Source organism: Prosopis cineraria, unplaced genomic scaffold (genome assembly GCF_029017545.1).
Source record: "Prosopis cineraria cultivar Desert tree isolate PC_DT_omini unplaced genomic scaffold, ASM2901754v1 PC1, whole genome shotgun sequence".
Lineage (NCBI taxonomy): Eukaryota > Viridiplantae > Streptophyta > Magnoliopsida > Fabales > Fabaceae > Prosopis > Prosopis cineraria.
This window is the reverse complement of record NW_026555332.1, coordinates 9,974,238-9,987,714: the sequence shown is the minus strand read 5'-3', so window position 1 is coordinate 9,987,714 and position 13,477 is coordinate 9,974,238. Positions and strand designations below refer to the sequence as shown.

Here is a 13,477-nt window from a genome sequence, read left to right as displayed (position 1 = left end):
AAATTAAAAAGATACAAGATTTATAAGAACTAAGTTATTTTGAATCAAAATTTAAAGACTAGAATTTTAATCACTCATTAAAGTATATAGACCTCCACTCATTTTGGATTCTTTTCATTATCCTCTCTTTTTAACAAGGATTAATGGTGTTCACATTGTATTAGTCTGCAATACCTTGCGGTGCTTGCAAAATTTAAATTTCAAGATATGCTACTGATTCCACAACCTGACTCACATTTTCTACTCCCTCTCTGATCTCAGAATTCATCTGCAGAATGATCTGTCTGACTAGATTTCCAACAATGGTAAAGATTCCTTTATTAAAGCTTTTAAATAGAGGGTTTCTTCTGAAAACATGGGAAAGCATAAACCCATCTCCCAATGAAAAAGCAAACAATATATGCCTTACTGCTTGAGAAAGAAACACTGGCATGAATTTTCATTTCAAAGGAAGGAACATATCCCTATTTTTACATGGCCTTGTTAAAATCATCCCACGCTTCCTCTTCCAAACATTCTCCAACATCATTTCATTGTGAAGATGAACAACTCAACAACCCAAGACTTAATTCCCCATCCTGAACATAGCGAAAGTGAATTCTCTGACATTGATGACCATGAGATTGATGAATCTTACTACTTCTACATCATCAATGCAATACTCAGTGGCACAGCCAGGCTCAATGTTCTGTTACCCACAGCCACTATTCTTGCTTTCAGCATCCTCACTCCAATCCTGACCGAGGACGGCGAATGCAGCACCCTGCACCGGTGGCTCGTGGGCATGTTTCTGGTCATATTAGCAGTGTCATGTGTGTTCTTCACCTTCACTGATAGCTTCAGAACAGCCAGCGGAAGGATGTGTTATGGGGTGGCAACATTGAGAGGGATATGGACTTTTAATGGAGGAAGGAAGAAGCCATGTGAGCCGTCAGATTATAGACTGAGATGGAGTGATCTCTTCCATGCTTCACTTTCCTTGGTTTCTTTTCTTGCTTTTGCAGGTTTGCATCATGATGTTGTGAAGTGCTATTACCCACGAATTCCCAGAAAGGTGATCAATACAATTCCTCTTGTGGTTGGTTTTGTCGTGAGTGTATTATTTGTGGCGTTTCCATCTAAGAGGAGAGGCATTGGTTATCCTTTCTTGTTGCAGAGAGATCCACTGTATTCTAGACGTTAAAACTTGTTTCAATCTTTCTGTTTCTTCATGAAGTTATTTGGGATTCAAATATTATAATGGTTTTCTTTTGTATGGAGCAACCTAAAGAAGCTCTATTGGAAGAATGTTGAGTAAGATATATATTGGTGACCTGCATAAATAGAATCCAGCAATAAACTTGACCAAAAGCCAAATATTGTACAGCGAGAAAAGGCTGAAAATTTAGGGCATTAACACTCTTTCTCTCTTGAAAATGGCTTCTTTACAAGCTCCATATACAAATTACATGGATGCGGAACTTTTTGAGTGCAATTTTCTCTACATATAAGACTTGAATTCGAGATCTTGTTTAAAAGGAAGAAGTATTCGCTAAGAACCTTTAATTCAAATGGCACCCATCTTTATAATCTTATCCCTTGATGCAAGATGTTCTAGGACCAAACTCTCATATGATTGTGGGGAAAAAAATATTTGTGCGTGTGGGTTTATTGTGCGGTATGCCCTGTATGTGGGATCCTCTCATATTTTACAGGAATTTGTATGTCTGCAGTTTTAAAGAGATTTTTGAGATAATCCCAAGCCAACTAGTGCATCACTGCATTTTTAGCCCACTAACATGCCTTCAAATGGGTGTTCAATGTTGTCACTTACCATGACATATATACATAGTTCTTTTTTATTTTTATTTTTTTTTTGGGGTCAAAATTTTGAAGCAGGTAATCACAAGTAAGAAAAATAACACGTTATTAATCAATGAGTATTGAATCTAACAAAAAAAGCTAATTTCTTATAAGGCAAAAAAATAAGGTTCAAATTTTTGTTGTATTATATTTTACTCCCGATTATACTTTGAACAAGATTGTTTTCAATGAAAAGACGCTTGTAAAGAATTAAAAAAAAAACACCTTATTATCTTAAAAGTATCTTAGTACGACATGTAATAAATAAATAACACACCATATTTCAGAGATTTCAATGGGATTGTTCCATTCACATTTGATTATAGTTCCATTGTTTTTTTAAATGTTATATAAAGAATAATGAGGAGATAGGTAAGGATGGAATTCTGGGATATATAAAAATTTAGAAGGGCTGCGGATTTCTTGAACAAATTTGTGTTGCGATATTTTCTTTGGATTAAATGGTGTTTCAATGCCATTGTGGTACCAGACTAAAAATGTTCTGATACAAGTTTACTAGCGATTCAAAAGTTAAATTACTTGAGCTGTGAAACTAAAAGGAAGTTTGTGTATTTTGACAATAAAATTTTTAATTACACTAAAATAATTTTAGGTGTCATTTGGTTATATAATGACAAAATTAAAATACAGATAAAAAATTATCTTTAAAACTTAATTTTACTAAAATAATAAAAGTAAATGGATATTATTAAATAATAGTAAGATGACATAAATATTACATTTCTTTTTTTTTTTTACGAAAAAAACAGTTCTAAAAAGAGGCCTTTTGAGTTTAGCAAGAGCCTAATCTACTTAAATAATTGCAGTTATGATAATTACATCACATTTTCTCAAGTGATGTCTTGTTCCAACATCCCCTATAATTACGGTGGAAAAGAACATCTCACGCCAATTGAGGCTGACAACTTGATAGAGTAAAACATTAGAGAAAAAATAGAAAGTTATTTCAAGCTATTTTATTAATAAATATACAAATTAAAAAATTCAAGCGAAAATCTCTATATGCATCCATGCACACTTTTTTTTGCCCGACATTTACACTACTCAATTATGATGGTAAGAACCACTAAATAAAGTTAATTTACTATCTGTATTTTCATTTTCTTTTTAATATAATTTTCCTTATATTAAAAAAAATAAATAAATAACAAAATACACAAATTCTTCGTGCATATTTCCAAATGGATTGCATCGTAATTAATTGTTACACATGGTTACAAATATTTCGACTTTTTTAGATGACGAGCTACCCTCAAGAAAAGATCCTGGAAAGCATTATATGGGAATGACAGCAAAATATTACATATGACCAATGGATTCAATGATCTCAGTCCCCAGTCCCACCAATCCTCTAAAACTATCAATTCAAATCAATTGAATCCATTGTAAAATCATAAGCATCCAGATTTAATCTAAAACTATCTCATAAGATGAGACATTGATTTTTGTTCTACCAGCTATAGTTCACTTGTTGCTCCATCAAAATTCCAGTCTCTCACAAGATCCCTCCTCACTGCTCGGCTTCGAACAAGCCTCGGCGTCCCCGGCATTGATACAGTAGGTTGTGGGGTAACTTTGGAAGATGAAGATACAATTGCAGGACGTGCAAAAGATGATTTCCTGTTTAAGCAGTTGGCAATAGCAGAACATCTTCCCTCATGATCTGAACTTGAAACAGAGTAACTTCTGAAAGAGTGTGATGGTGATGGACTTTCCATGCTACGACAAACAAGACATGCTAGACTCATTTTGGACTTCAACAGCTTGTGCCTGCAAATTGAGCCAAGAAGACAAGAGAATAGCATTTTCTTATTAGTTCTCCAAAGAGATCCTTCTGAATGCTCACATGAAAGCAAGTTCAATCTAAGCCTTAAGAGTTAATAAGATAAGCTTTCAGTTTCTACAACATTGCTCAGGAGAGCAACTTTCTGAACTATATATCTTGTTTAATTAAAGCTTTCTTCTGCACAATTTATCCCTTGTCCATCAGCAGATTATCAATCAGAAATCCAAAGTGCAAGCAGCTAAGCTTAAACAATTCCTTCTTTTTTTTGGGTGATAGTGAGCATGACATTGTTATAGATATAAATCCCAAGAAATCTCTTCATTTTTATAATGATCATTTATCAATTCTTCATCTCAAGCAAGCAGCATTTTTCAGACAATATGATACATCCTTGACTGCTTTGAGATCATGAAAAAAAAAAAAATAAGGCAATCCATTATTAGATTTGAACAACGCTGGTAGAGAATCTTCACTTTGTTGGTCTCTGTTTTTTTTTTTTTTTCGCAACTTTAATCAGTCTTGTTTGGGAGGATCAACGCCAATTTCTCATACTTCTAATTTTCAATTATATTGCAATAAACAGTAAGATCAAATTGATCTTCTGATCTTTGTTTCACACACCACAGAGAGAAATGACGTATCAAATAAGAAGGTTAACAACAGCATAAAGCTTTTCCCTTTTGAAATCAAATCAGATATACAAGTCAAAATGTATAGAAGAAACATTGGGCTCTCATGTATGATCATCAAAGAAGAATACTCAGTGACTTGGAGAAAAGTCAATTTCAGCAAAGACATTGTCCTTTATCACTTCCTCACCATTCCGCTTTTCTCACCAAATACAGCATTACTGTTTTACTGCTAATCATATTGATAATATGTGCAAAGGGTTGAAAGACAATAACTAGAATGCATTTCCTCTCCTTCTATCTAAATCTAGCAAATGTATCAACACATTATAACAATGTCTTTGTAGCTAATCCAAATTGGAAGGTAAATAGATTGTGATCCTCTGCAATAATGTAAGATATATTCAGGAAAGAGTAATGCAAAAAAGTAAAATGTGTAAGATGTCAGCTTCTCCTCTTTTTACTCACTCTTATTTTCTCTCTATTTATTTTAACAAATATACAGTGTATTTGCTAGTTAAATTAAATGTAGAAAAATCCAGATCTAGGTAAACATAGTGTTAGGTTTAATGATTGATAAGCCAAACATTACAAGAAAACCCAAGACATAAACAAAGTGGAAGATAAATGAGCCACATTAAGCTAAAATGAAAGCAGTTCAATTTTCTTTTTGGCCGTAGCAGCTTAATCAAGAACACAGACCACTACCTATGTTTCTACCGCTAGAAAGTAAATCGCATAAAATCACATCTACAATGTCATCTACTTCAAATTCTTCCTTTCGTTCTATTTACTATGTATAATCCATAAGTCGGAACTGTACATCGAAACTGCAAACCTAAATGCCAACGTCAATTCATTTGTTGTTTCCAGCTCGCAACACCGAGTAGAGTCATAAAAATTGATTCTCTCAAACAAACAGCAGCAACTCAATGATTATACAACAAGAAATTAAAGGTATGCTCAGATCTGACAAAAATTCATTAGATTTTGAAATAATTTGCAAATGGGTCTCAGATTAAAATATAATTGCATGATTGAAAGAAAAACCAAACTGATAAAACGAAAGTGAAACTAATGAACGCACCTGGATTCGAGAGGAAAGCCTTCGTTTTTCCCTGTGTGGGGCAATTTGGAGAGGTTTTTGAGAAGATGTGGATAATAATCTAGTAAAAGAACCCAGGAGACTGCGAGTGGGAAGCAGATTCCGGCAGCTTTTCAAGAGGAATCTATACTGTACTGGAGCTCTATCTAATTAAATTAAAAATATAAAATAAAATATAAAATTTTGTCACTCACATCTCCTTTAATAACAAAATTGACTCATGTCATGTCATGGTAGTTAAAAACGTACCTGTATTATTTAATCAGGAAATTGACATATAGTCATATATGATGCTACAGATTCTTGTGTACATTGAGAGAAATTTTTGCATCACTCTAATAAAATTATGTTATATCAATTTCATTTAATTTTAATTCAGGATAATGATAATGAGAGAAAACATAAGAAATTAAATAGATACTCTATTTTAAAAAAATATTAAAAAAATAAAATATAAAGTTTTATTTAATTAATCTAATACAATTTTATTGGATAGAATATAAATGAGATTATATATTCTTGGTTCATGTAAAATTTTCTCCTAACCTGATTTCATGGTATAAAGAATGAAAACTCTTTTGTAGTAAGAGTTCAAATGGTTGAAATTTACAAAATCAAAACTTGAATAGTACAAAATAAAAAAATGATTGAAATTTAATTTGGAAAATTTTAATTTTTAGATTTTAATAACAAGTAGTATTATTGAGTTAACAAATACTCTAACTAATAGATTATGTTCATAAATCATTTTCATTTTATATTAAAAAATTATAATTTAAATTTGATTCATGTAATCATACAAGGTACGGACACCATACTCTTCTTTCACTGGAGCATAAGATCTTGGGATCATGATGGCTGAGGTAATTAGCATTTTTTTACATGTGATGATGATGGCAACTTCTCATAAATAAACGTAATTATAATTAAAGTCATACATTAAAGGGAGAATATATTCTCAAAGAATTTAATATTCTGACAAAAGTTTGAATAGATCATATATTTGTTAATTGTTAATGTTTAATATTTGTTAAATTCTTGTCAGATATTAAATTTGTTTAGGAGTATTTCAACGACATTCTCTCTACATTTTAAATATTGCGTGCCAGTAAAAAAAAATTATTGCGAAGCCATGTTTGATGGATACCACAGTGTATTATAAATGATAAGATTTTTTTTTAATACATTTATATAACACCTAATACTTTCACTTAAAGAAAATCAAGTTAATCGATCGAAGTAGATATCATTAATATAAATAATAAGATTTTGATAACACTTCCTAACAACTCTGGCCATAGAAAAACAGAGAGAAAGAGAGATATAACACTTTACAAACAAAGCATCATGGGTGTGTGTGAGAGTTGAGAATGTGAGCCAACTCGAACTATATATGAGTTAGTTCATATAGAATGAAAGAAATATAAATTGAATTGGGTTTATTTATTTTTGTATGAGTTAAAAAAATCCCAACCTAATTTTTAATGGTTAGTATCAAATGGGTTAATATGTCAACTCATTTATTTATTTTTTAATTTATCTTTTTTCATAAATTTAAAAAAATATGCTTAAATAATGAGTTTTAATTTAACATTCCTTTATAACTTATTTTAGACATACTAAAACATTAATTTATAATGTTTTCACAAAATATATGAATTGATCTAGTTAAATTAATCGTGCTCAATATGCTCTACAACCACAAAATTTTTCCTTTTTCCTTTTAATTTTTTTAAAAAATAATACAAGTTAAATGTGCTAACCTTCATTCATTAGGATTAGCTGATATAGTTTCATGGGTTATATGGTTTGAAATAAAAAAAAACTCACTTTTTATTTGAATCAATTTTTTTTTAATATAATTTAACTTTTATGATTAATTATTCAGATCAACTCATGCAATTCAACTCATATTTTAGAGTCTAATGTGTGCGTAGGTGTTGTGCTAGTGAACGAAGGCGCCAGGGGAGTGGCAGTAGTGAGACTGGTGACAACCGCAGAGCTAATGGTGAGAATAGCTTATAGAGGCCAAGGATCAAGGATCTTTGGTTGGTCGGGGTATTTAAAAAAAAATTAAAAAATTTATTATTTAAATAAAACATGTTTAACTTTAAAATTAAGTTAAATAAAATTGATTAACTAATTATATTGCACTCCTCTATTCAAAATACATAAATATAATTAATTTTTAGTACTACATTGAACCATTATTTTTTTCCAAGTGATGAAAATACTCTTTTCGTTTGATATATAAGATATTTTTAATTAAATTTTATATATCAATAAAATTTTATTATTTGGTTGAAATGACAATAATTTTTCAATTTTGCTCCTAGTGTCATAATTAACATCATGATAGTGGTGGATAAAACACACAATTAATATCTCCTTCATTTTTCAAAACAAAGGTAAAATTGTCCAACTACTTAAAAATAGCATGGCACCCCTTATATTTAGGGAGAAAATAAATTTTTTTAAAAAATAGTTTATATATATTTAATGGGCCAAAAATTCTAAATTTTATAAGGGTGAAGTGTAAAATTTTCTTACGCTAACATACCTACAAAATTTTAAGCAAGTGGGGGCATTTGCCCACTCAAGTACTGCATATAAGTCCATCACTAGTTTGAAGGGGAGGAAAGCCAACAAAGCACAGCCATCTAAATTTTAAAATTTTTTTAGTATTATATAAATATTACATTATTCTCTGTGAACAACAAAAGTATTAGGTATGCTAAAAATACTGAGTCTCAAAAAATTATAAAAGATTCTTAGACTCCCTTATTACAATTTACCTAAATGTAAAGATGTGAAAAAATTGAAATAACAAATGTTTGATTAATAGAATATGCGGAATACAATATTGTAAAGATTACAAAACAAAAAATGATGTTAAAAGCTATATGAAAATAAAGAATAAAAAGATAAAGATATAATGGGTGTTAGAGATTGATTGTTGTTCGGTCCCTTCTTTGTAATCTTCTCTTCCTTTTATAATGGTTCAGTTGAGACGGTTGCTCCCATAGAATTCGAAGCTCGTTCATGAATTAACAAGAATTCAATATGCATGGCCCACGAGATTCATGGCACGATACATCATATCTCCCTTGACGGCATCATCCAAACATACTATTGTTAGTTGCTAGCTCATGTCTTTGAAATATCCATGGATGATGGTTATGATTTTGTGAGATAATTCAGAGTTCGTTTGAGATCACGGTCTAATGCGACTTAATGATCTTGATAGAGATTTCGAGTCTTAAAGGATTAAACACAAATTGACTTAACTAGGTCATTTTACCATGATATGAACTGGTCTTATTATTAGATCTCTTGTTGGGGCTGACACTTCATCAGCTCTGCCCATGTTTTGCTATAGCTGTTGTGTCTCTTTTAAATAAGTGTTGTTTCATTTTGGCCTAAACATGCATATGTTAGTTTTTTAAAAGACTTAAGAAAGCTTTATATATAACATATGTTTTTAAATCTTGACCTCAACTATTATTAAATCCTAGCTCAACCCTTGCGTGGAATTCTCAAGCATTGTTGAATAAGGATAAGCTAAGATGTTATCTCTTAGTGCTTGGGAACTCCTAATGCATCAAGATGAAGAGGAGGACATAGTTAATGCATGTAAAGGTTTATTTTGCGAAAAGATATAAGGGTGACAAAAAGGAAGAGTTTGGCAGCGTTGAAGGCGTTGAAAGCAATGTTATTAGACTTGAATCAGGTATTGAACCAATTAAGATATTGATTCACGGTTCAAAGATTGAATTGAAGTCAAATTAGAGTCAAATCGTTTATAATTAAATTAATATATTTTAAATATTATATATTAAAAATTATAAGGTGTTGATATATATATATATATTTTTTAGCCTGCAGAGTTGGTGATAAAGTAATCACCCCAATATCCCACCATAGCTGCTTATCAAAGAAAAGAAAAAAATCGTGATATAAACTTTTAAATTCAATTTTTATATAATGTACAAACCCTTGAACAGCATTGAAAGCAGAAAAAAACTTTTCAAGCTTTTGCATTTCCAATTGTTTACTTGAAAATTTTCAACTGACTAAACATGACCACCAAAGTTTCTTCATTTTTAAAGTAAACAATGAAAGGGGCACCAAACTCACGAGCAAAAGAGAGGAAGAAATCAAGAAACTCCAGTAGCGGTCGAACGCGAAGTCATGAGCGGTTAAGCAAGAAAGGGCCTCTTCGGATTCACGAGCAGTTGAGAACGACCAGTCGCAGGACTGAGACTGACAGTGAGACCTGAGATGACTGCGAGATTGAGGAACAGAGGAGAGGAAGAACGAAGATGCTATTGGTTTCTGCCTTTCTAGTTCAAATTTGTTTTTTTTTTTTTTTTGGGCAGTGCAGTCTGCACTTCTGCCTCAACACGAGCTGCGAGCAAGATGAGAGATTTAGGTTTGGCCGTTTAGGAAATTAGGACCCGTTCATGTGATCAAGTATTCGTGCTTGACATCGACAGTAAAAAAAAAAAAATCCAAAACGACATCGTTTTGCAGTTCTGGGAAGTTGGGGCAAAAAAAAAAAAAAAAAAAGTGAACTGCCAGAGCCGCTTGAAAGTTTTGCCTTTGAAAGTCTCTTTTACTGGCCAGAATTAATGCCAGATGCCTAGTTTTAAGGAGTGATAAAAGTAGTGTTGATATCAGTGGCAGACCTACGTTGAGGTGTAGATGAGCAAATGCCCTACTCAACTTGATAAAATTTATAAATATTATCATATTATAATTTTTAAAAATTTACACTTATTTAATAATTTTGGGCCCACTAGATTCAAAATCAGACATGTGTGAATTCTAAAAAAAAATTTAAACCTTTGATAATTTATTTAAGTTGAATATATTTTAAGCTCTTGGTATGTTAAATTTAAATTTATATCATTATTTTCTTAGTCACATAGAGTTACACGACCTCATTTTAAAAATATAAAATATTTTTAATTAAATTTCACTCTCAATAAAGTAGTTATCTACTTTTTAATTAACTTTATTTTTTTTATATTTATCTCTATTAAATGTCTTATAATAAATATAAAGTTATTATTAATAAAGACATGTTTAAAAAAATATAATGATTATATTTCGAAAGATAAAAAATGCCTCACATTTTTAACATTTAACATTTCAAAAAATACCTTACATTTTTTAATAGAGGAAGTATTATCTTTTATAGTATTTTAATTTTAATTTTTATCATTTTATATTTTATGCCCTCACTCATTGTTGTTAAATTCTTAAGTTGATTTAATGAATTTAATATTTTTATAATTCTAACTTATAAAATTATTATAAATATGGATTAGATAAAACTCAGCTAATATCATTTTTATGTTTTTAATTTATAAAATTATGTCAATTTGCTTATAAATTCGTTAAGCAAAAATAGGTATATCTTGTGTAGAACTTAATTCATAAAAGTAGTAAGATCTGATTCAATGAAAAATAAAACTAAAAAAAATAAAAACTAATATTTATAAAAAAAGAAAATAAAAAAAATACCAAAAATAAGGTGCTCTATTTTGAAATTTTTATGTTGAGTATAATAATATACAAGTGTAGATAAATTTAATTTTAATAATTTATATTTAAAATATATTTAAATTAAATTATGTTCATATTTTATGTTTTAATTATTTAAGTATCATTTATTTCTAAAGGCTATTTATTAATAGAAGTAAACTCCTATAAATTTACTATCCAAGCCCATATTTTAAGTTGATATTTCTATTACGAGTTTAACAACCTTGCCCTCGCTGATTCAAGATCTTGAGTCTACATTAATTAATACTCCTTTTGTTAAAAAATATAAGATATTTTTTAAAGAGTTGGATGTTCAAAAATATAAAGTATTTTTAATCTTTTGAGGTATAATCATTGTTTTTTTTTTAAAATGCTTTTATTGATAGTAATTTTATATTTATTATAGTGTGTTTAATAAAAATAAATATAAAAAAATAATATTAATTTAAAAATAAATAATTACTTTATTGAGGATGAGATTTGATTAAAAATATTTTATATTTTTTAATTAAAAAAAGTATATTACTCACGAAATTGATCTATATTCCTGAAAAACTTGTAAACAAGATGGAAAGTACTATTTTCAATTTAAAATATAAATAATTTCTCTTAATTAATTTTAAATTAAAAATATAAACAATTTAATACATAAAAAAATTTACCTTTTATATTATTAATTTAAATTTTTATGAAAATTTATTTTTCACTTATCATAATATCATAATATGTATTAATAATTTAGGTTAAAAGTAAAAAACGGTTTATATTTTTGATGACAGAGAATATTATCCTTCAGGATGCCGATCCCATCAATATCGAATGAAACCTGCCGGCGAGTGCAGGTGCATCCAATTAACTAATGACAGCTAGCTCATCCACGTCATTAAACTTCCATTCGTGTGCCAAAACTCAAAAATGCATTTATGGCATTTCTCTGTCATGTCCTCTTTTCAATTCCCTCTTCGATGGACATGATTATGACAAGGGGGGGCAACTCCGGTGACTTTGAACTACCAGGTGGGGTCTATAGAAGTCATCAACAATAATTTAAAATATTATTTTTTAAGAATTGGCTTAATTTGTAAATTATTATTAATACTATTCAAAGTTGTCATTTTTTATATTTATTAAATTTTGGAACGCAAAATAGAATTAAAACCCCGTTAATAGTTAGTTATTTTAACAAGGATAAAAAGGTAAAAATATTTAAATTTTTTTTTACATTTTAAATTTTTTTTAGAGTATTTTTGTTTTGAAAGTTTTAAAAATAGAACATTTTTATGCTATCATTAAAATTATAAATGTTGACTGTTAAATTGAAGTTTGACTAAAAATATTTTTATATTTTTTCCCCCTTTTCTATGTTTAGTCTCCTGTTTTGTTCTCTAGTAAATTTTTTAATTTTTTTCTTTTAACAAATGTAAATAAAGATCAAAAAGTACGAAAATGAAAGAGGGCAAAATTGTAAAATATCATGATGTTAATAATCAATATTTGTGATTTTTAATATTGAGGTAAAAATGCTTTGCTTTTTAAATTTTTTAAGCAAAAATGCTTTTAAAATATTTAAGATACCAAATGTCCTTAAAAAATAATTTTAAGATATTTTTATCATTTAACCTTTCTAACAATAATGTCACTTTTTTTGAAAAAAGTTTAAATTCAAGCCTAACATTAACATGACTGTACACATGCATAGATGTATACTCGCTCCAAACTTCTTTATGAGTTATTTTTATTAATATTATTAATATTAATATAATAAAAATATAAAGAATAATTATGGATAAAATTTTAAACCTAATCTTCAAAAAGTACAATCAATTAATATAATATATTTTTTTATAAGTTATTATTATTAATATTATCAATATTAATATAATAAAAATATAAAGAATAATTATGGATAAAATTTCAAACCTAATTTTCAAAAAGTACAATCAGTTAATATAATATATTTTTTTAAATTTCTCTCTCATATTTTGGAAAATTAGTAAAGGTATTTTGAAAATTTTAATTTAAAATAACTAGTCAGTATGAACTAGTAACTTATCTCGTGGATCATGTGTTGCTTCCAAAATATGACTAATAAAATGGATTGAAAAGAGTATGTCTTCGTTTTCTTTTTCGACAATCATACTCAAAATTATGGATAAAAAACAACACTCAAAAAATTTAAAACAAGTCTCACCCCGTCTTAGGAAGTTGCAAATAATATTAGAAAAATGTTTACGTATGATTAAGAGATTTTTATGAAAACATATTTAAAAAGGCAAACATTTGTATAGATAGGTTAGCATGCAATGCTTTATCGGTTTATCCTCATATCACCAGCAGTGCATTATTATAAAACTATTTTCTGAATGTTTAACTATTAAGGACTATGATCTTAAATACCTTTCTGGGATGTGGGTTAGTTTTTTCTTTGTTTTTTTTTTTTACCTGTAAGTTTTTGCCTTCCTTTGTATTTTTTTTTTTTTAAAACTTAGGGGTCAAGTCCTTTGCATTTTTCTTCGTTTTTTCTTCCTTTTGCTTTGATTATTA

General features: G+C 28.9%; 2 protein-coding genes across 2 annotated transcripts; one reads left to right on the top strand and one right to left on the bottom strand.

The window, feature by feature from the left end:
- Positions 1–271: 271 nt before the first annotated feature.
- LOC129317127 (protein DMP2-like) lies at positions 272–1,646 on the top strand. Its single transcript, XM_054961509.1, has one exon. The coding sequence runs from the start codon at positions 542–544 to the stop codon at positions 1,181–1,183; it is 642 nt and encodes a 213-aa protein (XP_054817484.1). The 5' UTR covers positions 272–541; the 3' UTR covers positions 1,184–1,646.
- Positions 1,647–3,024: 1,378 nt separating this feature from the next.
- On the bottom strand, positions 3,025–5,522 carry LOC129291569 (uncharacterized). The gene is made up of 2 exons (XM_054929022.1): positions 5,366–5,522; positions 3,025–3,633 (listed from the first exon to the last, which is right to left on the bottom strand). The coding sequence occupies exon 2, from the start codon at positions 3,609–3,611 to the stop codon at positions 3,321–3,323; it is 291 nt and encodes a 96-aa protein (XP_054784997.1). The 5' UTR covers positions 3,612–3,633; positions 5,366–5,522; the 3' UTR covers positions 3,025–3,320.
- Between the last annotated feature and the right edge of the window lie 7,955 nt (positions 5,523–13,477).

Coding starts and splice junctions, on each gene's coding strand:
- LOC129291569 (XM_054929022.1), bottom strand. CDS start 3,611: ATGAGTCTAGCATGTCTTGTTTGTCGTAGCATGGAAAGTCCATCACCA.
- LOC129317127 (XM_054961509.1), top strand. CDS start 542: ATGAACAACTCAACAACCCAAGACTTAATTCCCCATCCTGAACATAGC.